Below are 26,775 nucleotides of genomic sequence, written 5' to 3'. Positions count from 1 at the left end.
TCACACTTTTCCATTAGTGACTGAGGAAATCCAGTCCCTGTAGGCAGAAATTCTGGTATAAACCGTTGGTGACTTTGGATGGCAATTATCACTGCCCCAGCTCACAACGCCGATCAGCTTATAACCACCATTTATTATGCATATCAGTGGCCCTCCAGAATCTCCCTGTAAAGAGGAAAGAAAAAAAGTTACTTGCTGCTACTAGAGAGTAAAAAGGGTTTTTTAATCAGCTCACAAATATTTAGATCAGCTGAGTTACAAGGGTCCTGTTTCAAACTCTGACCTTCAATGATATATTAGTAGTATTACCATAGTGCCCAGGAGCCCATTATGTAGCTACATTTTTGCCACCAGTAGTAGCTTGGAAAGCAAGTATTCATATCCCCCCTCCAGGTCCGTACCGAGCAAGCAGTTGCTCCAGCAGCTCCACCACAAATGTTGGTATTTTTAATATCCTGTCCCCAGTAGCTCACACAGGCCTCGTTGGAGAGGAGAGGTATATTTGTCTGCTGCAGCCTGATGGAGTATTCATCCTCTAGTGAAAACAAAGGAATGCATGGAGATGTGCCATTGAGGCAGGATGACAAGAGGTTACATATTTAAGACGTGTACTATGTCAGTTATCCTCTAACCTCTTCAGCCATGCCAGGCATCTCTTGACACTACAATTTGGGGATTACTATTGCAGAAATTATTTCCATTTACACACAATTTTAGAACCTTGCATCATTTCATATGAACATTCAACACATTGCATAGAATGAGATTCCATGTGCGTCTTCAGAGAAAAAGAATTCCCCACCATTCACACAGCCACTCACTGCACCTGTGTCATCAGCAGGGTTTGAACCCTGGACCCTGAGAGCTAAAATTATAGCTGAGGGTCAGCTGAGCTAAAGCATGAATTAAGTCCATTCACTGGAAGCACTATATGGACCAGTCTATGAATGGGGACAAAGCCCCACTCTCCTGTAGCTCAGTTACACATGCATGCAGTGAGCCAACAGAACACTGAGTATGTTAATAAACCCTTGCCAGGGTAAAGTCAGTGGAAAACCCCCCACAAAAAATCAAACAACTTTCCTGGTCCTCTTGTACTATCATTCAAGAGTAATTAGGGGTTTAACACCAGCTCCTCCACCCCCAAGTGGAGATCATCTAACACAACCAACGTACCAATTGACAAGGGTCAAGGAGATCAAAGAGGTATCTAGATACCATGAAAGTTGTCTCACCACATTAAAGTTTGTTGTTACCCTTTCCCTATCCTATGTTTTAATAGAGTGAGCTTTTTTAGGAAAGTCACTACACCTTCTTTTCTGTTTGGAAAATGTGTCACACATCGGGGCAATACTGGAAACAAAAAGTGAACTGAGTTTAGAAGGCAACAAGCAGCTAAGCTCTCACAAGGCTCTGGACTTCATAGGTTTTCTTTAATATTAGAAAAGTAACATGTACTTACTGCCCGGTTCTGTTGTTCCCCATCCTGCTGTTAAGCATCTTGCATCAATGCTTATTTCCTCATCTCTATCTGGTAAGCAAATTATTGCTATAGAGTCTCCTGAGTAGAAGAGAATCAGGTCAGTATTTGGTATAGCTTCCCTTTTTTTATTTAACACATCTCCAGTTTTTCTAACCCCCTTTCTCCTAGTCACCACTTCCCCCAAAACCAAACAACCCAGTATCCCATGAAACAAATCAGAGCACCATATGGGCTCTAGTATTGTTTAGGTTTTCCCCACAGACTGTTTGAATGCCTGAGAGAACCATTTTAAAAAGAGTCACAATTACATGAAATGTGGGTCTTTCACAATATTTAAGTCTCTGCCTAGTGACCATACCACAATATGGCTGACATCACTTTACTTTGGTCTGATAAAGAAGGTGGGAGGGAGGGAGGGAGGGAGACTTCTGAAACACTGTGACAGAGAAACCAAGTTGGAGACTTTTAATTAGGCTTCCTGCAGAACTCAAGCAAGGGCACACTCCTAAGTCAGTCACAATTAATCCTGTCATGCAAGCAAGTCACAAAAAACCTTCACCAGTGGACCAATCTCCCCCTAGCTACACAGTGATTCAATGGATTGAGGGAAAGAGGTGCTTAATCTGCATTAGCAACAGCACACAAAGAGGGTGTACAGCAGTGTCTACAGTTCACTCACTCAAAGTTCAGTATTAGCGGGCACTAACTCCGTTTACACCACATTTCTATTCCACCAATATGTTGTTGACCAAGCTGTAACACTAGTATTTTTTGGAACAAACACCCCTACTCATGAATTAAATCTAAGTTTAACCATGGATGGATATTCTCTGACTGTCTCTATATACACAGCTAAGATGATATTTTGTAGAGTGGTAAAGAAACACACTATTCCTTTAAATTCTGAACACGGCTAACTTGCTTTGTCAAACAAGATACTTTGTTCAAAGCAATATACTTTGCTTCAAGAAAGAGGTATATGTGCCTGTCAGTGCCAGAGAGTTATACACACAAATCTTTATGCAGTGAAAAAAAGGAAGGGCCTCATAATGGAAATTATGTACCTACTCTTGGTTCTTCTAAATTTAGTATTTTAAATACTATTTTAAATACGGGAGACTTTCTACGGACTTTCCTGGGCTTTGGATCAGGCTCCGCATGAGCTTATCCAGATAGTAGTGGTGTCCTAATGGCTACTGAAGAGAACAGAGTTATATTATTACATATATTTATCAGACAGCATGTCTTGGATCAGAACCTTTTCAAGGGAGCATGCCAATCCCGCACCACATACTTAGACACAGCTAGAGTTGTAGTACAAAAACTGGACTCCAGATAATACCGAGTTTGATGGGTTTCTCCAGTTCCAAGAGAGAGAGATCATTGCTGGAAGGAAATCCACTGAAGTTATAGTGCGTGTGCACAGCTTTCACAAGGACAGGGTTGTTGCCTTTTATGTTTGGCAACAAATACGTTTTCCCCAGAACTATCCTGTCTGTCTGAGCACTGGGCAAGGAAAAACAGAACACACATTTTCAGTTCAGTTAAGAAAACAAAACTGGCATAAAATTCTACTTAAGATAATGGGTGAGATTTTCAAAAGACCTGTGTGACTTTGAAGCATAAATCTGATTGGTTTTCAATGGGACTTCTGCTTCTAAGTCACACAGATGCTTTTGAAAATTCTACCCAAAACAATCAGAAGTTACCATATTGTAAACAAAAATAAAAAAATAAAAAAATGGAGAGATCAACCTTCAATTTCCAAAATGTTTGCATTACTGTTCACGTGTACTTTTAAACAAGGCAGTCCAGTATTCTCGAAACTCAGTTTTGTGACACTAATCACTATAGCAGGAACTGGATTCTAGTTCTGCTGAAGTCTACATTGACACAAATATTCAGGCCACACAACAAGTGTGCCAAACCTTTCCAAGAATCATTCTGCATCTCTCTCTGTTACGGAGTCATGTCAGACAATTCAGCTCAATGCTTTTGTATGAAATACTGGTGCAACTGCCACAATCTCACTACCACTGAATAGCGAAGAGATACCAGGGCATACATCAAGTTAAGTTAACCCTCAAATGTAGTGTAATAATTAACTCTTTGGCTTGGGCTGGTAGAGGCACCACATTAGGCTAGTCATACTATAATATATGTAGAAGCAAACCTGTGTAGAGACCTATTAGTGCCAGTAGAAGTTATTTTAGGAGGATATTTTCACTGATAGTGGGGGTGATTACACTGGTCACCCAATAACCAAGATGAATTAAACCTTAGTATCCACCAAGTGCCCTGATGGAAGACCCCTGGAAATTGTACGTTTTGAGGAGAAGGAGGAATGTGTGTCTGTCTGGGGGTTTTCAAAAGGGCTGTAGCAGCAGGGAGGAGGAGGTGGTAAATACACACTTCTGGGACAGTTGTGAAGCAAGAAGTATGAAGTGGTTTTGCTTGTCAGGGAGCAACAATGATTTGGAGGCTGCCAAAATCTGCAGGCTAGCATGCTCCACTGTGGTGGTGGTGGTGTAAGGGTTAAAGACTTTGCCCACCTGAAGTTACAGTGTCCAGCTGTTAGGACCCACTTCTCAGCAATCAGAGAGCCTCCGCAGAAGTGCTCATTCTCGTATTGTAGACTGACCAGCCAGGGCCAGGACATTTGAAGTGCTGGGCTGCCACCAACCACCCTTGGCTTGCCTGGCTCTTCACTGACTGCTTTCACATTCATCTCAGACTTGTCCACTGGGAATGGATCCACCACTGGAACGCCACATTTGTCTGGAATTGGTTTAATTTTGTTAGTCATATTTTACTGGTCATAGCTTGACAAAGCTAAACATGCATAAAAATCCAGACAGTGAAATATCAGACATGTGCTCAAACAGAAGAAACAACCCTATCAAGAGTTCCAAGATCCCCAAAGTACATCTGGTAGGATTAAGAGGGGAGAGCCTGAAAAACTGGGTGAATCATCTGCTTCCCACACCATTAATTTTCCAATAGGTGTGAGAGAGACGAGATAGTTGAAACCTTAAATGAACAATATTTACTTTCCTCAGACGCTGTTAACTTAGTAGGTGGACCTGTGAGAAATTGAAGGGAAAGACAGTTAATTAAAAAATTCCTTGTCAAGCTGTTTTCATTGGCAGTGCAAGTGTAGTGGAGGAAATTATCAAGAACAGTAATGGACAAGGTGCATTAGAGACTCTTTTTGGATCTCTATGGAAGATATTCTGGAACATTCCACAGGTCAGTAGTGCTGGAACCATTTTTATAGAGGAGGTGCTGAAAGCCATTGAACAAAACTGTAAACCCTGTATATGATGGAAACCACTTCAAGCAAGGGGGTGCTACTGCACTCCCAGCACCCCTAGTTCCAGCACCTATGGAACTAACCTTTAGGTCACACAGCTTTGTGACAGACACCTCTGGCCTGCGTCCAGAGCCACAGGAGAGGACACATCCTTTTAGTAAGAATTGTTGGAGGAGTTCTCGTCAAAGAGACATGAGCAGTCATGGAAGAGTTTATTGGTTCTTGTGGGTGCAATCAGCATCTAGAGAACCATTCTTTCAGTTAAGCCTTTGGTGCGGTGGTCAGAACCATACAAAAGTCCAATTAGGTATGTTAACCACATTCTCCCTCCACTAAGGTATGATCCAGTGTTCTACCTCGTACATTAATTCAGGAAGAATATTGCTATTTGATCCACTCATGACTGGAATTACGCAGAGGCCTGAAAATCAACACCCCAGCAACATACCTCTAGTAGTACAATTAACAACCAAGTCCATAGCTGAGAATGAAAACTGGCCATCATGGCATCCTCAGCTGAGTGTAGGACAATTCCTTCAGGAGACAGGTCACCTCAACAGAGTTGTGTACATTCAAGTTTCCCTTCCTTGAGACCTCTACTACTATTTAGGCACAAGAAGGCTATTTGGACTGGGAGAGAGAAAGACCTACAACATTACTTACATTTGCTTTCAAGTTCTATGCCACTCCTACTCTTCTGTGCTGGCCACTGATTCATCTCTTCAAACAGAATTTTAAAGCCTCTGTTCCCCACAGACCTGTCCGTCTTGAAATGTAGAGTCAGGTAGCTGCTGCTTGATAACAGGCTGAGAGACTTTTTTTGGCCACATAAACTAGCTGCAAATTACAAAGAGGTGAACACTTACAGAGTGACAAAGCAAATTTGTTTGTCAAATTGTGCTAAACTTATTCCTAGGGCAGCCACATTTTTTAAAAATAAAACCCAGGCCAATTAGATATATGTCAAAACGTTATAATGACAATGAAGATTCCTGGGGCAGGGGTCCACTTACAGCTCTTTTGCTAGCTTTGCTAGGATCTTAAATGATTTGCCCAAAGTCACCCAATGTCTGAGTGCTCCGGGCTAAGTCTACTGCTACAGTATGTGGGGATAATACTTTAAGTACAGGAGTATTTTAATATCCTTCCTGAAGAGGGTGAAAATATTTTTCTCCTCCCAAGAATATTCAGTTGTGAGATGCTCTGGGCCATTTGTTAGTAAACTGTCTGAGGAAAAGCTTTGACAAAGTCCTCCATATAGTTGTGTTTCACAAGACACAGTGCTTCCTTAATTATCAAACTATCAGCTTCAGCCTTTAAAGGTCCTCTGTCAAAGCCACAGAATTAAAAAAAAAAAAAAAAAAAAAAAAAAAAAAAAAAGCCATACTCAAGAAAAGGAGACTCTTACATTCTAAAGCAATCCTACTCTGTTTATGCCCAAACAGTAAGACTACCTTCACTATTCAAAACAAAGGAGTAGTATCTGTCCATGAATTGAATATTAGATCAGATGCACAAATAGAATATAGTGCAGCAGGTCATAAGATACACAAGACTGAGGAAAGGAACAGTGGAAAGAGAAAGATAGTATGAGACAGCAGCTCCCTCTTACTGTTACCCCCACAAATAGTTCAAGAGAGAAGTCCCTGAGTTCAAAATGTCTTCAGAGTCCATCCCAGTCCGCACCCAATAAGAATTGTAGAACAATTCGGGAAGCACTCATTACCTTTAGAAAACCTACAGTAACTCACATTTTCCTCTCCTTCACCTTGTTTAGTTCCCCACATAGAGAGATTGTCCCCACATCATATGTTGGCCAACTTCCCTGAGACAAGGCAGGAGAGAGAGATCAACCTACCGAGCAGCCCTGAAGAGTGATTTGGGCCATCATAAATGTTCAAAGAGTCCCAAATGCAGTCTCTTGCATTCTCTGTTACCAAGTCTCTGATCACAGCTTTCAACCTATTTCCTGAAGTGGAATAAACTGTCCAGGTGCAGTTCAGCATGTTGGGATAAGTGTTGGGGTAATTAGGAGATGTTATCTCAGCAGATCCAACTGGAATTAGATCCAAGACTGGACACCCTTAAAGATAAAAATGAGAGTTTCAGTGGTTGAGATTTTGCCCTGACAGAAATCTGTCTTCTCTAACATCCATTAAAAATGGTCTGAAAATGCTAGAGCTGTACAAACAACTGATTGGGGTTTTTTTTGGATCACTGGCATAACTGGGAGATGTGAAGAGAAATTTTTTTTTAAGTCAATGGAAGCATTTTGTTAGACCCAAAAGGAAAAACATTTTCTTTAAGTTTGGCGTATCAAAAGCAAAAATTGAACCAAAATTCAAAATGAAGTCATTTTCAATGTCGAAACAAAACGCTCTGATTTTTTTCAATTCTCTCCCTCCCCCATCTCCACTGAAACAATTCAATTAATTCTATACAAAAGTTTACAAAAGGGCTCAGTCAACCTGAATCTGTTTTTTTTTTTTTGCTGGAGGGGAGGGGTGTGAAAAAAACAGTTTCATTCAAAAATGTCCACCCAGCTTTGGAAAAATCCTGATCCCCTATGATTTTCTAACAACAAAAGCAAGCATACTTATGAGTGGAACTTAAATTCTATTAGTTTCTGCTTGAACAAAGCTCCTGTTGATACTAAGGTCTACCTGCACAGCAAACGTAGTTCTCCACACAGCTTGATACAGTGTCCTTAACAGGTATATTTAAAATAGGAGAGCTGTTCTAGAAGGAGGAAAAGGGATCCATCATTTGGGAAGTGTGTTGAACTCTGGAAGAGCCAAAGGCCAAGCTATCGGAGATCCTACGACCAGTACAATTCAGCAATAGGAGTAACATTTCTAATTAGACAAATTCATACCTGGAAAAACATCCCTGGGCTAAGCCCATTGAAGCCAATGGATGTATTTCCTCAGTTTTATTTAGTAGAGTAGAGCAGGCTGCAGGGCTGGAATTCACTTATTTTTAAAATAAATTTTACTCTTTATTTACTCCAGGCTTCTCCAACGTCCTTTTGCTTGTACATTTCATTTACGTAGGTTGTGAAAGGACAGTCACTTTCAGTTCTTTCACCACTAGCAATTTGACATCACACACATTTAGATGAAGACTAAGGTGGGCATGAAGCGGATAGTGAATGCTGGGTACATTTGGTGGGGCAGTGAGGGAGGGAGAACTGCAGGCTATTGGGAATGACATGGGGAAGGGTCTGGAAAAACGGGATGTCACACTAGGGTTCACATTTTCAAGCTTTAAAAAAAAGTGTGTTCCTTCCCCCAGATGTGTCACATATGGCATGACAGCCTAGCCATTTTAGCTACAACTCCAGGATGCAAGGGCAAAGGGGGAACTCTATCTGCTTTTCCTTTCCCATCACTCAAAATCTGAGGGAGTTGAGGCGGACTTTGAGATTAGCTAAGAATTCCTTTATGTTCCAGCTACCAACACACTTCTCTGGTCCTGTGTGGAAACTCATGATGCAGGAACAGAAACAAAGCAGCAGCCAGCTGATATTAAAGAAACAGAACTGTGGAAGCATCACCCAGACTGAGTGAAGGGCAACTGTTAAGGCACTAAGCTGGCTATATTACAGGCTACGTTCTAGTATTGAAGTTAACCACCACAGAGCCCCTCCTCCAAATAAAATCCAGGAGACATTTAGAAAAGCTATTTATGGTTTGATTGTTTGCGTCTCCCCTCCCCGCACAGCTGGCAGAGAGAGCTAGAACTGATCTTACCTTTTTCAGCAGCTTTCAATTTTCCTAATGCAGAACCTAAAATGAGAGAGTTCCCATATTCATCGTTAATGGTTAAATTCACCATACAAATAAACTAGGGATTCTGAATGCCTCAATGGGTAGACACGAACTCTTGAGCGATTAGGCATTAAGAACCATACTCTGACACAGGGACAGGTAGTTCCCCTATATGTACATTAAAAGGTCTGTATGGTTTCCAAATATGTAATATTCAAAAAAAAAAAGGAGAAGTTTTAAAGATATGATTGTGTTTTGTTAATTTACAAGGATAAACTCATTTACCAGAACTGACAGTATATTTATATTGGATAGACCTTTTACATGGACAAAATGTTCTGCTTGTTTTGTTATGTGGCATAACAAATGGGCGGGTGGGGGAGGGGAGAGAATTGATGGATTAGGTTGCTGTGGTCACAAAGTGATTTGCTTTCATGAAAAACAGTAGTAGTATCCTAAGGGACAAAGCAATAATTTTTCACATCTATGATGTCTTTGATCCCAGGGTATCAAAAGTTACTTCGTAGTATGACAGTAGCACCCACTATGTGCTAGGTGTTATCCTCACAAAGATGACAGTCCCTGCCCCAAAGGGCTTCCAATCCAGGGCTACAAGAGAAAGGTGATGAGTGATGAAGAAAAAAAAATCAATTTTTTAAATCTATCACTTTTTAAAAACTGACCAACCTTAACTGCTGTATGAGTTAGCTGGTTTCTTGTAGGTGCAGCAGAAGTGAGTCTTTGGGGTGCGGGGAGGCGTTTGAAGGAGGAAAGCTATGAACTTGCATACTAGCTCAGGGAGGGAGTTCAGTGCATAAGAAGAGAGGGAAAGGAAAAGAATGGTCATGAAAGAAGTCAACAAGGAGGGATGGTGATAGGGGTTAGTAGTTTACGCAGAGCAGAATGGGTGGGGCCACCGGAATATACAGTACTTTGGTCAGGCTGTTAATTAGTGACCTTCATTTCACAGATGGGAAAAGAAGATGCAGAAGTTTGGTGAATTGCTTCAATACCTAGTAAATAATAGAGACTAGGTTAGAACCAGATTTCTGACTGTCAATAAGCCTCCTCTCTGGAATGGATAGGTTGGGAGCCTCTCTCTCTCTCGTAGTGCTTTACACCTTCCAGATATTGTCTGAACATTTATTAAAGCTTCTTCTTTAGGTTTGTTTTCTTTTTATAAATGGTCATGAGACTCTCCTGCTATGTATTTTTCTCTTACATTTTGTATAACCTTCCTCTATACTCCACTCAAAACCAAATCTGTAATCAACTTACCAGGTTGTAGATCATGGAAAGAGTAGGTCAGAACAAACCCTTTTGTAGCCACTTCAGCACTGGACGTGAAGGTCAGCGTCACCACTGGACCATCAGACTTTAAAGGAGAAGGTGAAATTTCACCACAGAAGTTACCTGCCAGGTAGTAGGATTCCAGTTGATAACCATGAAAGGCACAATGCTAGGCTATTGTATTTTACCCAGACCTGTTATCATAGAATATCACAATTGGAAGGGACCTCAGGAGGTCATCTAGTCCAACCCCCCTGCTCAAAGCAGGACCAATCCCCAGACAAATTTTTGCCCCAGATCCCTAAATGGCCCCCTCAAGGATTGAACTCTCAGCCCTGGGTTTAGCAGGCCAATGCTCAAACCACTGGGCTATCCCTCCCCCCCACCGCACCTCAGAAAAATGAAAACCTTAAACTATACCTGTAAAAATCCTTCATGTATCAGTGAGAAATGAAACCTCAGTCTGTTGAGCCACCTTGAGTTCATTCTACTCTGATTAACAGACTGAGGGGCTTGTCTACACTTACAGAGCTGCAGCTGCACTGGTGCAGCTTTAGTGGAGACACTACCTACGCCGACGGGAGACCTTCTCCGGTTGACATAGGTACTCCACTGCCCTGAGAAGCGGTAGCTATGTCAGCGGGAAAAGCCCTCCCATCCACATAGTGCTGTTTACACCGAGGGTTAGGTAGGTATAACTATGTCATTCAGGGGGTATGGAAAGTCCACACTCCTGAGTGACATAGTTATACCGACCTATGTTTGTAGTGTAGACCAGTGCCAAGATAGAGCAGAATTTCAAAGGTTATTGTACACACTTCTTATAAACAAGACAGTGTCCTTCTCACAACAGAGAAAGTGCACTTTGACTAAAACAAACCAAAACCAAAAAGGTAAAAACACATTTGCTGTAACCATTAAAAGCATTAGGGTGTGGTGGTTGGGTTGGGGAAGATAATGCTTTCAGACAGACATCTCTGATGGTTGAAAATTGACTGATCCTATAATCTTACACATAGAGGTCATATGCTATGGCACTAATGAGATTTTAGTTACTTTTCTATTTAACTGTTTGGACTGTTAGGGTTACACACAAGGGAGGGAACAGTCTCTTTGGAAGTTATTTTGTTGTTTCACAGTTTTCATAAAAGACACATTTTAATGTGGAGACCAATGGATCGATCACAGGGCATCACGTTCATTGGAGAATGAGCCACTTCGGTGCCCTGTAGGCCAGAACTGTTTGAGACAATGTATAAATAATTAGTAGAAATTCCTTGAGGGCCCCATAATAGTATCTGCTGCAATTTATTTCCAGTTCAACTGTCACTTGCTTACTGTCATGCACAGCAGTGTTGAGAGAAGCATCATAGAAAGCACTCCACATGCTAACGTGCATTTGTTCCTAAGGTATTGAATGGCCAACAATTTGGTGACTGACATCTGCCTTTAAGGCAAATTTATCATGAACAGTGAAACAACCAACCAATCCCATCTCTACAATAGAACTACAGAAATGGTTCCTAGAAATAGAAATGATGATGAACTAGCTAGAAGACACTCCCCTAAAGTCAGTATAAATAGAAACAAAGTTGGAATTTCTCTTTTCGTGTGGTAAATTGCCCAATGGTCTGCTAAGAAAACTGGAAGAGGTTCCCCTCTTCCTCTTCCAGCAGCACCACAAGCAAATCTCTCACCTATTAACTCCTTGCTTGGCTCAAATCCTTCATACACCATCAGTTGTCCATGGCAACCAGACAGAGTCTTTTCAGTCCAGAAGGCCAGGAAATCAAGCCGAATAATGGATTTTAACGGGGCTACAATTCGCCAGTGGCAGCTGCAGGGCAAGAACAAATTAACACCCAATCACATGCACCCTACAACTGGCTCACATTTTCACGGGATTGTTACTAAAATGGGGTGGAAGGAACAAGGAAAGAAAAGAATTTGAGTCTGTTTTAAAAAACGAACCCCAAACAACAAAATGGAGATTCTAATCCAGGCTGGGATGTTGGTTTGAATCCATTTTGGTATAGAAATTATGAATAAAATGAACTATCAGCCAGTTGATGAAAGTGTACATAAAATGATGACACTTATTCAGAAACAAGATGGACCAGTGCCAATGAAGCTTCCTAGCTGCCTAACACTTCACTGAGCAACCACTCCTACTCACCGCTCCCTCTTAATGGGAAAAGCTGGGGGAAGAAAGGGCTAGGAACTAGACAAGCCTTGCAAAAAGGGTTGGGATAAAACTGATCAAGAGTGCCCTTTTTACCACCTTGCTGAGTTATTCTATGCCAGAGGAGGGGGAGGGAGAGTCCCTTTCAGCATTCCATCTGACAACATGATGAATGATTTTACCAGAACGATGCCAGAATTGGCCACTAATTGTTAGAAAGGGTGTAGCAGCATTAGCCCTTCTGATCACCATGTTTCTATGTGAGAGGCAGACAGGTTCCACAATTGCCTTCTGTGGCACCTGTTGAGTTTTTCAAAAGATGTGTAAATGAAATACAAAAGTTAGATGTGGAAAAAATCATTCGTTCATCCCAGATCATCCACAGTTTTGTAGAACCTAGTTTAAGAGTTCCAAGAAACGGGATTAAACAAGTTCACTCTCACCTGGTGGCATTAGGATAGCCATGGGGATAGCCTGGTGACTGGATCAATCCTTCCGGGTCGGTGAGAATGACATCCCTGCAGCGTGACAATTCTTGGTTCACATCCTTGGGACGTTTCACTATCTTTCCAATCTTTGGCCCTAGAAAGAAACTGGATGTAAAATTTGGGATTCAATTTGCTACTGTCTTTTAAATACACTTCTACCAATGGCCAAGACAATACCACATGAGTGCCTCTAGAAGATGGTCCCTAAGCTAAAGTCCATCTAAAGAAAGCTGAAAATTAAAATGCCTCATTTTAAAATTAAAATTATCTGTAAAACAAAACAGTTGGGCTGCCAACTAATTTGATACCAATAGTGATTATTTTCCATTATTCAAGACATTTCTGCTTGTTATTTAAGTTCTCTGTAAAAAGAAATATCAAGGCTCATTTTAGGGTCATTCCAGCTTTCTTCATCCTGTGTTTTTCTAATTTCCCATGTAGGGCTCAGTAAAATAAGAACTCAATTGGTTCCTCCAGAAGAGAGTCCCTTATTATATATGCACCCCACTGCCTTCTGGAAGCAAGCAGAGTCCTGAAATTTTACAGGTTAGTTTGAATTGGAGGTCAAATGGTTCAGCTCACTCTCTACCAGCCATCTCTCTCTCTCTCTCTCTCTCTAGCAATGGGGGTGTCACCTTACCATACCTTGGACTCTGAAGACCATGTACTCAATGCCAAAGGCTGCAAGGGTAAGAGAATGGAACACCACTTTCACCACAGGGCCAGGACTCAGAAAGGTCCTAGGCGACTGCAGGACACCACATAGTTCAGCTAGGAGAAAAACAAACCCAAGCAAAAGGAGAAATATTAGAAACTGCTCTGGAGACCAATCCTGGAAGTGCAACATTTAGTTGCATCATAGTTACAAAATTAATACAAAGATCTCTCTGGGGGAAGTTGAAAAACTAAGGGGAAGAGGAAATAAAGCCTAATACATGCAGTATTTGGAAACATATACTGGCTGTAAGTCATTTATCTGTTTGTATTTTTCAGTGTCTTTCTTGATGAAAATAAAAAAAGCCCAACTTCTGCCAAGCCTAATGATTGATTTTTTAAAATTAATTTTGGATATGATTTTTAAGCATTTTAATTTTTATCAGTTAAAATGTTCACAGGGCGAAAATTATGGAGAGGTCAGACTAATGACAACGGACATGGAAATTCAAAGAGTTAAAGCTTTATTAGCCATTAAAAACAAAATTGTCAACATCACATCAAAACATACAAAGTAAATATCCTTAAATTGAACTAAGAAGTTCTCAAGCAACATTTCTCTTATTTTGCTTATCTGTATATTTTGATCATCATCGATGGAAATACTTTGTCGGTTTGTGTGTACACAGTCAAATCAATATTTACTGATAACATAATCCTTCCAAGCTTACATATAATTTATAGAGCAGAACTCCATTATTATGCAATAACTTAAGGACAAGGTAGGAAACAGAACTGTTGGTCATCCTATGACCCACAGATAGTTGAGATCAGATGGACTGTTTGCTTGCCATCCAGAGGGCCAGTTTGGATTAAAATGTGGGCCTCTGCTGTGGGACACCCTATGTGTGGGCCTCTGAATCTGAAATTGTTTCCAAGACCCCTGTTGCACTCTATCCTGTTTGGATCCTCTGATTTCCAATTTTTTGATTTCCCTTGTCTCCAGCTTTTCCGAATAAATGCAGGTGGGGCTAAAGGAATGTCTCAGCTCTGCCTGCTCAATGCAAGAAGCTGGATAGAGGTCTGAAAATAGCTTTTCCTTTAGGCATATCAGAAGCAGAGCATTGTTTACAATGAGTGTGAATCACTGAATCATAGGGCTGGAAGGGACCTTGAGAGGTCATCTAGTCCAGTCCCCTGCACTCATGGCAGAACTAAGTATTATCTAGACCATCCCTGACAGTTGTTTGTCTAACCTGCTCTTAAAAATCCCCAATGATGGAGATTCCACAACCTCCCCAGGCAATTTATTCCAGTGCTTAACCACCCTGACAGTTAGGAAGTTTTTCCTAACATCCAACCTAAACCTTCCTTGCTGAAATTTAAGCCCATTGCTTCTTGTCCTAGCCTCAGAGGTTAAGAACAACAATTCTTCTCCCTCCTTCTTGTAACAACATTTTATGTACTTGAAAACTGATGTCCCCTCTCAGTCTTCTCTTTTCCAGACTAAACAAACCCAATTTTTTCAATTTTCCCTCATAGGTCATGTTTTCTAGACTTTTAATCATTTTTGTTGCTCTTCACTGGACTTTCTCCAATTTGTCCACATCTTTCCTGAAAGGTGGCACCCAGAACCGGACACAATACTCCAGTTGAGGCCTAATCAGCGCGGAGTAGAGCGGAAGAATTACTTCTCATGTCTTGCTTACAACACTACTGCTAATACATCCCAGAATGATGTTTGCTTTTTTGCAACAGTGTTACACTGTTGACTCATTTAGCTTGTGAGCTACTATGACCCTCAGATCCCTTTCCGTAGTACTCCTTCCTAGGCACTCATTTCCCATTATGTACGTGTGCAACTGATTGTTCCTTCCTAAGTGGAGTACTTTGCATTTGTCCTTATTGAATTTCATCCTATTTACTTCAGACCATTTCTCCAGATCATTTTGAATTTTAATCCTATCCTCCAATGGTAAATGCAGACTGCCAAGGGAACTGCAGGTCTCAAGGACAGTAGAAAGTCCCCCCATCTCAGGTCTGTTTCCCTGCACTCTTTGTTCTATTATGATTAACTACATCAGCTGCTACCACTATTTCCTCCTTGTGGCTTTTAGCCCCTCCTTTTCCCCAGAAACAGTCTGGGCATTGTTTTGTTTTAAACAATTAGAAAGGCCTCGTTTCTCCCCAAGCGCACACCAAGCCCTCTCCTGAAACACTTACAATTCACTCCACTTCCTGTTCTACTCATAGCACATACGGAATAGGAAGGAGAATGCTAATAAAGCTCTTTGGGGATGGAGCTGGCATTCAAGCAGCAACGGGAGCATGCTGCTATCTAGTCATTTGCCTCTTCTTGACCCCTCACCCCACCATCAGCACAGCGCTTTTAAATACAGAAGAAAAAGCCATTTCCCCCACCCATTTCCTCACAGGGATTCCAAGGTTCTTATCTTGATTTTCCCTTTTCCTCTGCACATAGCAGCTCCAGTTCTATTTTATTTATGGTTGTATAATACAGAATGTTGTGCACCTGAACTATAGAAGTGGGTGGGTGAGTTCTGTGGCCTGCAATGTGCAGGAGGTCAGACTAGATGATCATGATGGTCCTTTATGGTGTTTAAGTCTACGAATCTGTAAATCTGCATGAAATAAATAAGACGATGTTGGAGCTGGCACCTTACTTTCTTTCTGACCCCTCTCTCCAACCCTATTCCATAGTTTCTGCCTATTTTAAATATAGGCACAATATTATCTCATTTGTTTATGTAGACCCCTTTCTCTCAACTGGTGGGTTCAGAGGGTTGCAAAAGACAATTGTGGGGTCATGAGGAATTGAAAATTTTGTTAAAATCTAAAGCAAAAAAAAGTTTCCCTTTTCCATCCCCATGCTCCCTTACACTTCCAGGGTCTCTGTCAACCTCTCAAAACAACCACTTAAATATATTTAGGTCTTCTGGGTTTTTGGGGGGCTTTATTAAATTTGGGGCGGGGGGGGTATTTTTAGGAATTTTTGAGTTATGTAGATGCCAAAAAATAGGTTTTTCAGGGCCTTCTTTTTGTATAACGTAATGTGTAAGGAGCTGGGTGAAACCTTTTTATGGGTTGAGTTAAAACCCCATTGAAATGGGCAGGCGTGAGCTCTCCCTTCTATTAACATGACTAAGACAAGAAGGTACTTGAGAACCTACCCAGGAACTTTTGGCAGAGTGTTCTTTTGGGTAAGTGGGGGGAGGGGTAATGGGGAAAGAAATCACACAGAAACAGAGGCCAGACAAGAACACACAGAGGGGGAAGACTGCCCGAAGGAGCAGCTGAAAGCACAGTGGTTGACCCTGGAAGAAACCTGGGGAGGTTTTTGGGTCAAGATGCAGGCTAAAAAAAAAAAAAAAAAAAAAAAAAAAAAAAAAGTGTGTTCTTGGTGCTTTGCACAAAAGAAACTGTTTTCTGCTATTTGGATTCCCTCTGTGTTCAGAGGCACAGGACTTAGTACATTCTTTGTAAAAAAACCAAACCAAACACACAACCCTCCCCCCCCCCCCCCCACCAAAACTGCTTCAAAGAGAAAATTACAAGATTCCATCAATTTCTACTTCCAACTGGAACAGCCTACTAGACCTCAAATTTTTTAGTAGCTGCTTGGGCCAAAAGGGTAACAGTATATTATAGGACAGTCTATACTGTCCACACCACAGCTATGCCACTGTAGCACTTCTGGTGAAGACGCTCTAAGCCAATGAGAGAGAGCTCTCCAATCAACTGAACTCCTGCCTCCACGAGAGGCAGTAGCTAGGTCACTGGGAGAAGCTCTCTCGCTGACGTAGTGCTGTCCATACTGGTGCTCAGGTCAGTAATTTATGTTGCTCAGAGTGTGGATTATTCATACCCCAGAGCGACATAAGTTATACCGAAGTAATTTGTAGTGTAGACAGTCTTACTCATTACACTAGTATACACTGAAACAAGTGATCTCTTTGCAATGTTCCCTTATGGGTGTTAACATAGTACTGCCTCAAACAGCACTACATTGAAGTGCAGTAGGAAACTTTTAGCATGCACCAGCGGGTCTACATGGATAAACACCACACATCAAATCCCTGTAGTCTGCCCTTACTCCTGAGGGCATTCTGTGCCAAAAAATTAAACATTCTGCACACAATATTTTAAAATTCTGCAAATTTTATTTGTCAAATAAACATGGAGGCTCCAGCATGGCATTGGGGAGCACAGGCCACTGGCTGCACAGAGGTGGGAAATCACTGCGCAGCTTCCCCCCAGGACATGGACTCAGCGACAAGGCTGCACCCAACTCTGACACAATCCAAGGACTGGGCCTGCCCCAGAAGCACACCAGGGCCCTGCCCCTCTGCACCAGGTGTGGGCAGACAGGCTCAGCAAGGCAGGATCCCAGTGTGAAGGGGCTTAGTGTGGCAGGATCCAGGTGTGGGTTGAGAGGGTTCTGTGTGGGGCAAGCTGGGTGCAGGCGGCTCAGTGGGGGATCTGAGTGGGGGGGCGGGATCTGAATGCACAGGGGCTTGTTGGGGTGGGGGTGGGGTGCAATGGGACTCTGCGGGGGGGGTCTAGGTGAAGGTAGTTGGGGGCTCAGCAGGAGGGGGCTCAGTGGCAGGCTCCACGGACAGGGAGTGGGGCTCATTGGGGGGTAGTGAGTGCAGGGGAGGGGGTGAGGCTCAGCGGAAGGGTCTGGGTATGATGGGGTACCTGGATGCACAGGGGTTGGGCAGATGGGGGAGCACCTCCCTGCACAGTGATCCCTCCGCTTGCATCTGAGGAGTGATGGGTGCAGGAAGCATGGGGGGTGGGGGTAGTTTGCAGAGCTTCCTACAACCGGGGGAGAAATCTGGGGGTGGGTCTGACCTGACCCCGGATTCTGTGCAGGGGAAGAGGAAGTTCCGTCCTCCTCAGCCCAGCTGGGACTAGCAGCTGAGCTCGGTGCAGGGTAGGAGCCACCAGCTGCATCTTCCCCAGTCCCACCTCCTGCCCCACAGTGATTTCCCTCTTTGCTGGCTGCCCTGGGCACCCAAAACATACTGCTGGGGAGGGTGACATGACTAATCTTGTGGCTTCCTTTTGCTTCCCCATCAGAAAGTCATTTTTCTGCAGGGAAGCAAAAAAATTCTTCAAGGGACAAATTCTGTGCATATGCAGTGGCACAGAATTCTCCCAGGAGTAATTTACTGCTCAGTATAGACAAACCTTTAGATACAGGTAGCCATTTCCCATGTTTGTTGAATAATGAAATCACTGGGCTTTTTTTGTTTTTAAATCAGGGGTGTTTTATCAGTTAAAAACTATAATCAGAAGCCATATTTTATTTATTTATATATATAACCCTATCATTAGCATTGAAAAGGTGACCTGTAAGGGGGACTGTAAAATGTTTTTACGTCAGGTAAGGGGTACATCGCCTGAAAAAAGGGTCAAGAAACACTGATTTAGGCCAGAATGTCTAATGTATAGTACCTGCATATCTATCCAAATACTACACCATGATTTCCACACACCCTCCCTTGCCATTCATACAATTTGATTAAGGGCCTGACTCTGCTGCTTTAAACAGATGCACTGATGTCAACAGAACTAAGTCAAATATACACTCAGAGAATCTGGCCTTAAAATGTAGCTTAAAGTAAATTCAGCCTGCAGTATGGCACAGTCACTCTATGGACACTGGCCAGTTTTAAAAAAAATTCAACACACAGAGGAGAAAGTAAGTGCTGAAAAGCTTCAGTTAGATTATTGATTACCTACTACTTTTCTTCCTCTTTGGCTCTCTTCATATATCCCTAGGAGCTCCACTTGGCAGTTCCGTGAGGCTGGTATTGACAGATGCTTTACTGTGAGCTTTGCCATGCCTCTGGGGGACATTCTGAGCACCCAAGAGCAATTCAAGCTTCCCATGTAGCCTGATGAGCAAGGGGATGAGAAGAAACCTCTGGGCTCTGTTAACTCCACTTCCGATGGACATTCTGCACAGAAGAGCACATGCTGGTCACAGAAGCATTGGGAAAGAGCTTTTACTGCTCTACAATGCCTATTAATTAAGTCTTAGATCAGAGATCCTAAGAGGACAATATGGCCAATGGGAAATAGCTTGTTAGTACTGCATGTAACTGCTTCAGTCATCACTGAGACCCAGGGCACTAAATGTCTCTCTAGTAAGACAAAGAGCAAAAGTTTGCCCTCAGTTACAAATGTGCAGTCCTCTGAAATGCACAGGTGTAACCGAGGGCAAACTTTTGCTTCTCCCTAATAAAGATATGGTATAGTTCCCATAATTTAGTATTTAAGCAATCCCCAGGTCTCCAGTGCCTGGAATGATAGAAGTGAAATACTCCAGTACAGACAGAGGATGAGTTTCCAGTGCTAAAAGGCAAGCACAGTGCTTTGAGAAAGCCCCAGCAATCCAGCTACTGGAAGCAAGATGGGCAACATCCCCAAAGTGACCGAGTGCCCAGTCTGCCAGGCTTTTAAGAGGAGAGACCAAAAAAGAGTTTGTAAAACTGGCCTGACAGCCCATCCAAACAGCCAATGACCCTGGACAGTTCCAGAGTGAACTGGGTATTCAATGGGGAGAAACCTAACAAAGCTATCCAGCTCAAGCTTTCACATGTACATTAATCTGGACAATTTTCCAGTGTGATGATTTATTCTTTATCTGACACTGGTCTCTTACCAACCTGTCCAGGCTTAGGCAACAGGCTCAGCAAGTTAGTGGATGTTTTCTGGGAAAGCAAAGAATGCTTTCCCTGCTTAGAAAACACACAGATAAGGGCACAAGAAGAACAGAGCTGTGTTGGCTTGTGCTCCATGCACACAGAGGGGAATCAAATGCAGCATTTCCCAAGTGGAAAGAGACTAAATCAATAGGGAAATATTTTGAAGCATCTGTGTGAGTGTTGTAAGCAGGAGGAGAGAAAACAAAACTGCTAGTGAGATCTGTGTCCCCCTTTAATCCTGTATACAATAGGGCTTTTTGCATACCACAGCAGTATCTTTTAAAAGCCATAATCTCTCTGTAATAGCGTTAGTACTTTGCAAGTCATTTCCTCCACCACTGAAATTTGTGAAATCCCTGCTAAAGCTAGCATTGACCTCACCACCCCTCACCCCAGACATTATGCATGAGCACGGGATGCTGACAACGGGGAAAAGCCTGCAGTTCACAGTTTAGTAGGCTGGGTGGTTAGGCTAGGAACCCGAAGGAAGGAGTGTGTACCCCATCTCTATTCTATATGTAAGCAAATTAAATGAATCCTATGCGGAGGTTGCTCTGCTGGTAACTGATGCTCTCTGTATGGAAGAGGTACAGCATTGCTAACAACTGTGTGAGCATCCCCACCCACTACATAAGAACGACCATAATGGATCAGACCAAAGGTCCATCTAGCCCAGTATCCTGTCTTCTGACAGTGGCCAATGCCAGGTGCCCCAGAGGGAATGAAAAGAACAGGTAATCAAGTGATCCAACCCCTGTCGCCCATTCACAGCTTCTGGCAAACAGAGGCTAGGGATACCATCCCTGCCCATCCTGGCTAATAGCCATTGATGGACCTATCCTCCATGAACTTATCTACTTCTTTTTGGAACCCTGTTATAGTCTTGGCCTTCACAACATCCTCTGGCAAGGAGTTCCACAGGTTGACTGTACATTGTGTGAAAAAAAATACTTCCTTTTGTTTGTTTTTAAACCTGCTGCCTATTAATTTCATTTGGTGACCCCCTAGTTCTTGTGTTATGTGAAGGAGTAAATAACACTTCCTTATTCACTGTCTCCACACCAGTCATGATTTTATACACTTCTATTATATCCTCCCTTAGTCCCCCACACTGTCCTGGAGGCATCATTCTGTAGGGATATTTCAGTCTCGATGACCATTCAAATCCCTGACCTCTGCTGAAATTATCAGCACGGGTGCTAGTTATAGGGTGACCAGATGTCCCAATTTTATAGGGACAGTCCCTATATTTGGGGCTTTTTCTTATATGGGCACCTATTACCCGCCTGCCCCTTTCTGAAATCCTTGCTGACTCAGGAGTGCCAAGTGTTAGTCCCAGTGCTGTCACTTACTTTTCAGACCACCTACAGTACTGAGTAAGTTCCATTAAGGAAAGTAGGTAACCTACGTTAGAAACTGGTCATTCTAGTAGAGGCTGGTCCATATAAGAGTTATGAAAGTCTGCTACCACTTTCAGGTAGGGACTTGGTCCGTCAACTCAAGTGGCCGCATTCCGTGCCTTTAGCTCCGAGAGGATCCGGTTCAGTCCCTGCTCTTGGCCCAAGCAGGGCTGGTTACTCCCTAGTTTACCAGTTTGTGAAAAGGGCATTCTGACATTTCCCTAACTTACAAGGATGAGGGTTAATTAATATTTTAAGTCAAGCGAGTCATAATCCTGTGAGAAAACCTGCTAGTTAAGGGCCAAATTCTTATGAAAGTAGACGATGGAGAATTATTCTCTAGCCAATAATCAAAATATATTGAATCCCTTGGCCAACAGTTCAAGCAATATTAAAAAAGAGGATGGAAATTGTTTTCTGATTGGCAGTTATGCTAGTAGTATGGGGCTGGGAAGGGCACGAGAACATGGTGGCTGGTATCAAATGGCTTAAGATTGTAGTGTGGGGGCAATGTAAGGAAAAACTAACAGCAAGAAGGTTGTTTGTTTTAAAAAAGAAACAAAAAAACAGTCACTGAGGAAAATAGCTTATGGTTGATGGAATTCAAAAGAAAACAAGTAATTTTGTTTGTTGCCCCCAGTTTAGACTCCTACAACTATAGATTCTCTTAGCTTGTCTGCACTAGTCTGGGGGTTAAAAGAGGATTATTTGTATCTAACCCTAAGATCTCTTATCAATAGGCAATTCCAAGAAATCCACTGTAATTACAAAGTTTTTGGCCTTTACACACTTTGACAACAGTTGCCTAGCTTGGCACCCTGTACGGTACTACCAAGCTGAATCTTGGCCCACCACCTTACACAGGATACAAGGGTATGCAAGAGACAGACCAGCAGCACTATTAACTGAAAGTAGCTGCAGGAGAGTTTTTACCTTGTCTGTATGCAGCTCCTGTTAGTTTTGTAGGCCGTTTCATTGGTGTCTGTGTTAAGGTTTCATGTCCATTATTACTTACCTGAAGCGCATTTGGTTCAATCTCTGTAGAGAGAGATACAACATGTCTATTACTAGGACAGTTTAATAAAGATGTCCTGGGCTATGTATAATCTGTAGAGAGACAGCTTTGTGGGAAACCAGACAGTACCCATCCACAGGATTAAGACATCCCACCAAGAGTCAGATTGACCATAGCCTTGCTTGTGAAGTGATAATGGAACGCTAAACCTTTCAAATGAAGCCATCTATAGAGGCAGAAGTGAACATGAGCAAGCGATAGTAAAACCTCCACCATAGAAACTGATTTACAGGTAAAGATCTGTGCACTTCTCTTCCTGAGATTGGTTATCTTAGGGTAAACTCATGAAAAAGCGAAACTATAGAAAGCTAATGCCCAACAACCATCGATACTAGATCTTCCAATATGGAAGAGACCTCTAGCCACCTAATTCATCTGGGGGAGATGACTGAGACTGCTACCCTCATGAACCGCACTTAGCAATCCTGCATTAGTAATGACCATTGTAAAAAGGCTTTAAAAAAAAGCTCACGCTGAGTCCCGGACTATGTTGAAATTCATTTCTTCTTCCTCATTTGAGTTAAGAGCAGGTCTAAAAGTCATGCTTAATCTATGAAAAGGCACTGGATAACAACTGCTCTAAGCAGGCCAACAAGTGAATAGTTTTAACCCCTTATGCCAGAAATCAGGATGGGGAACAGAGCTGCATTTGCCACCACTGCAGTTCTGCTGGTAGACAATTTTTTAAAAATATATCTATATATAAAAGCATTATGCGGAGTCACACATAGCTAGAATATCAAAAGGATTTTTTTGCTAACCAGAGTAGGTTTTAGTTTTGCATCCTCCTGAACTAGCTTGACAAGATACAGGATGGAGAATTAGGAATATCCCTTGGGATGGATGGCAGCCACATCAGCAGTGAAATTGCTGTGGGGAAGAAATAAGTGGTTTGCTCTACTTCAGTTAGGAAGACATCCCAATTCCACAGGCATGGCGGTTTGTGAGGATACTAAGTAGGACTCGGAGACCACACACACTGCCTTAAAACATTCTTCCTGTCATCTCTAAGTATTCCTTGCATTGTAAAGAACATGGTCCACTTCCTTTTAAGAGGCACAGACTGTATTTTAGTCATTCTCTAGTGAGCTGTGTTATTGATTACTCTTTCGATAGTACATACTCGGAAGTGTTCAAAATGCACTTGTCTAGAGTTTGGTGTGTACTGGTGCACTGTACTTCATTTCAGATTATTCCGGAAGTTCTGCATCTCTAAAATTGGGCTGATGGAAAAATAATGGTATTTTTCTATGAGAAATGTGGAAAAAAATGCACAAAAGTGTTTTGTCTGAAATTTCCTGTAAGGTTTCTCTCACTCTCTCTCTCTCTCTCTCACACACACACACCCCTCCCTGAAAACTGGAAAATTTTTGGTTTAAAAAAGTTTGGGGTTTTTTTCTGATTTTTTTTTTGTTGGTTCAAAATCAAATAAAGTGGTTAAAAAAAAAAGATTTTTGTTTTTGGATGAAAAATGTTCTATCTGCTGTCCACAAAATACTTTGAATATTTCCAGCAAGCTCTTCCTTTAGGACACACACTGCTTAGAAGAAAGAAGATATTTACCTCTAATTGTGGATTTGATCCAATCCAGGAAGACCCTCACCCTTGTATAAACTCCTGGTTTCTTTGGCCTGGCACAACCAACACCCCAGCTGATGATGCCATAAAGAATAAATGGCTCTTTTTCATTATAGCAAACCAATGGGCCACCAGAATCACCCTGAAAGCACACAGAGGGACTTCTTAGAATATTAGTAGAAACTTCCTACATTCATCTTCTACAATCTTAGTCACAGAAGTGAAGAGCAGTCACAGACCATAGTTAAGGGGAAAAGTTTGAATAGGAGAACTGAGTGTGCCCAGCTCATGCTCCTGGTTTCTTAGTCATGGACTGGGATGGCTAATTCAATAAATCAGATTGCCTTACTAACAAAGTGGTCTGGAAGACTGAATACAGGGTTGGGAATCAGGAGGTACTAAATTCAGTCACATTTTATATAAATATTCCATTTATAATCTGTATTAGATTCCAAGCTTGTCACTCTGAAATGTTGCACACCTGTAGAATCAGTGTGAAGTGATGTAAACAGCAACAACAATGGTTGTAGCTCTGTGTGTTTAAAGTACCACCAGATTCAATCATCACTGGGTTTTGCAGTCTGTTACCGTCCATTTTTTAAAGTTCTCAGCCATTCTGACTTTACAAATGACACCTGTGCAGTGTCAGCGACCATAAGACATGCATCTATGCCCTGCCAGGACTCCTAGACCACTGTGATATAGATAACCAACCACCACTCTTACTCCACAGCTAATTTGCATGCATCGATTTCATTGGTTGTGCAAGGGAGACTGCACAGATAGTATATTACTTGGCTCAACTGCCATAACCATGCAACAGAACAGGCCTTCAGCTACTAGTTTATCAAGGGTTAATAAAGGTAAATAGAAATGAAATGTGTTACAGGCATGAATATTTTGTATTCTAGAGATAAGCACACCAGTAGGTGTTACAGACGGTTATAAGCAACCTATTGACCAGTTGGATTCTAGAACAATTATTAAACATTACTCTCTCATATAACTAATATAAAACATGCAACCCAATATTCTAACCTGGCTTTGTCATCTATTCACTGGGTGGGATTCAAGAAACATAAAAGGAAGAACGTTCCCCTCGCCCAGAGTTACTCAGGCCCGATCACAGTTACAGCTGAAAGCTCAAATACACCACTGGTTGTTTTTGCCACTAAGCTTCTCCAGCTCCATGTTTTGAATTCAGTTCTAGTTTGGGCTAATTGTGTTTATTGTTTTTTGATGCTCTGTGCATTGCCCATTCCTGCTGTAGACAGTTATCGGGGGCGGCTGCCTTGTTGGTAGGATTTGGTCTACCACAGTTTTCCCAACGCTTTCTACCACATTAAAATACAGCAGAAAAACAATCACCAAGACTCATCTTCAATGGTACTTGCATTTAGTAGCAACTCACCTGGCAGGAATCCTGCCCTCCAGAGGAAGCAAAACCAGCACAAAGCATCCTAGCTGTGATCCCTCCGGGGTGATTAAAATAGTAATTTTTCTCACAGACTTCACTCTCAAGTATGGGTACTTGTGTCTGCTGCAGTCGACTAGCAAGGCTCCCATCTGCTGGGAGGAGAAATTGGCAGAGGAACATTTATCACATTGCAAGCTATTTGCAGGGTTAAAGAACCTGCTGAGAATGCAAAACTGGAGACGGAAACCAACAGAAAGAGACGTCGGCTAAAAACACACAAACGTTTCCTCATGTCCCCTTGCTAACAGCCACAATTCTAATCCAACCAGGCAGCTGAGTATGGGAACTGAACTTTCCTCCAGGTTATCTGAACCTTCTGGTTATGTAATAATACAGGCTGGTGCCTGTACACATTATGTCAGACTGTGGAGGATCCCCTTTGCCAACAGTACAGTATAGCTATTTCAGAGCAGAAGCAGATGCTCAGTTTGGCTTTGTTCAGCAAATGGATTCAAACCCAGCTCCTGCTGGAAAAAGCCAAGGTTTTAGCTAGTGTCTCCCCAGCCTACCCCAAGTTTGTCTCCGAATGAACATACCTCTTGTTGAGGAGCCTCTCCTCAGTGCCCTGATCATTTTAACCCTTTGATGGTTTGTGAGGCTTCCCACTCCCTACAAACCAGAAAGTAAGATCCAGAACATAAAAGCAAAAGCACGGGAGCTTTACTCAAGAGCAACTGCTAGGCCTGCAATCCTGGACACGATTCTAATTATAGCTAGACAGCTGCAAATCAGCCAGCCCATAAGCAACATGTAAGAAATACATCTATTTGTACAGAGATAGCAGAAAGCTCCTAAATGCTAAAATCACCTGTGCGTAGGAAGAGCTGTGGATCCTGCCATCCACTCCCCACCTAGCATAGTGCTCAGCACACCCGACAAGGATACTAAGAGATGCAGGACAGAGGTAGAATCTTCACAGACATTTCCATCTTGTTTGCCCATTTAGAGAAGAAGAACATACTACATACCTTCTTGGGTGCTCCCCCAGCCAGTCATGGTGCACAGAACAGAGGAAGAGAACGGTTGTGTGCTGTTGGGCAAACATATTGGCCTCACAACAGTGTTATACTCCAGAGGGACATCCAGTTGGATCAGTGCAATATCAGAGTCATAGCTCACTGTATCAAAGTCAGGGTGCACCACAATAGTTTTCACCCTTCTCACCTGTACCAAACAGGATCAAACGTTAATAAAGCAAAATGATGAGATCAAAGAGGTTGGCCCAGGGAAGATACAACTGAAAATGGACATTAAAGGGAGATGGGTTTAAAGTATATTTTGGAAGAGACACAAATCGGGGTCAGGCTGGAGAAGAGTCAAAACAGATT

The 26,775-nt window shown here is 42.2% G+C and overlaps 1 protein-coding gene across 1 annotated transcript in view; it reads right to left on the bottom strand.

Moving 5' to 3' along the window:
* Positions 1-26,775, bottom strand: part of OVCH1 (ovochymase 1) — a 56,460-nt gene continuing 29,685 nt past the window's right edge. The window contains exons 17-31 of the mRNA XM_065407460.1: positions 26,416-26,611; positions 25,382-25,539; positions 23,956-24,112; positions 13,172-13,207; positions 12,482-12,620; positions 11,554-11,693; positions 9,845-9,979; positions 8,549-8,584; positions 6,655-6,879; positions 5,460-5,633; positions 4,036-4,225; positions 2,826-2,989; positions 1,463-1,561; positions 402-535; positions 1-165 (exon numbers count right to left, since the gene is read on the bottom strand). Coding sequence (XP_065263532.1) covers positions 1-165; positions 402-535; positions 1,463-1,561; positions 2,826-2,989; positions 4,036-4,225; positions 5,460-5,633; positions 6,655-6,879; positions 8,549-8,584; positions 9,845-9,979; positions 11,554-11,693; positions 12,482-12,620; positions 13,172-13,207; positions 23,956-24,112; positions 25,382-25,539; positions 26,416-26,611 — 2,148 coding nt within the window. The remainder of the gene's footprint in view (positions 166-401; positions 536-1,462; positions 1,562-2,825; positions 2,990-4,035; positions 4,226-5,459; positions 5,634-6,654; positions 6,880-8,548; positions 8,585-9,844; positions 9,980-11,553; positions 11,694-12,481; positions 12,621-13,171; positions 13,208-23,955; positions 24,113-25,381; positions 25,540-26,415; positions 26,612-26,775) is intronic.

Source organism: Emys orbicularis, chromosome 1, assembly GCF_028017835.1.
Source record: "Emys orbicularis isolate rEmyOrb1 chromosome 1, rEmyOrb1.hap1, whole genome shotgun sequence".
Classification (NCBI taxonomy): domain Eukaryota; kingdom Metazoa; phylum Chordata; order Testudines; family Emydidae; genus Emys; species Emys orbicularis.
This window is presented reverse-complemented; position numbering and strand designations above follow the sequence as displayed.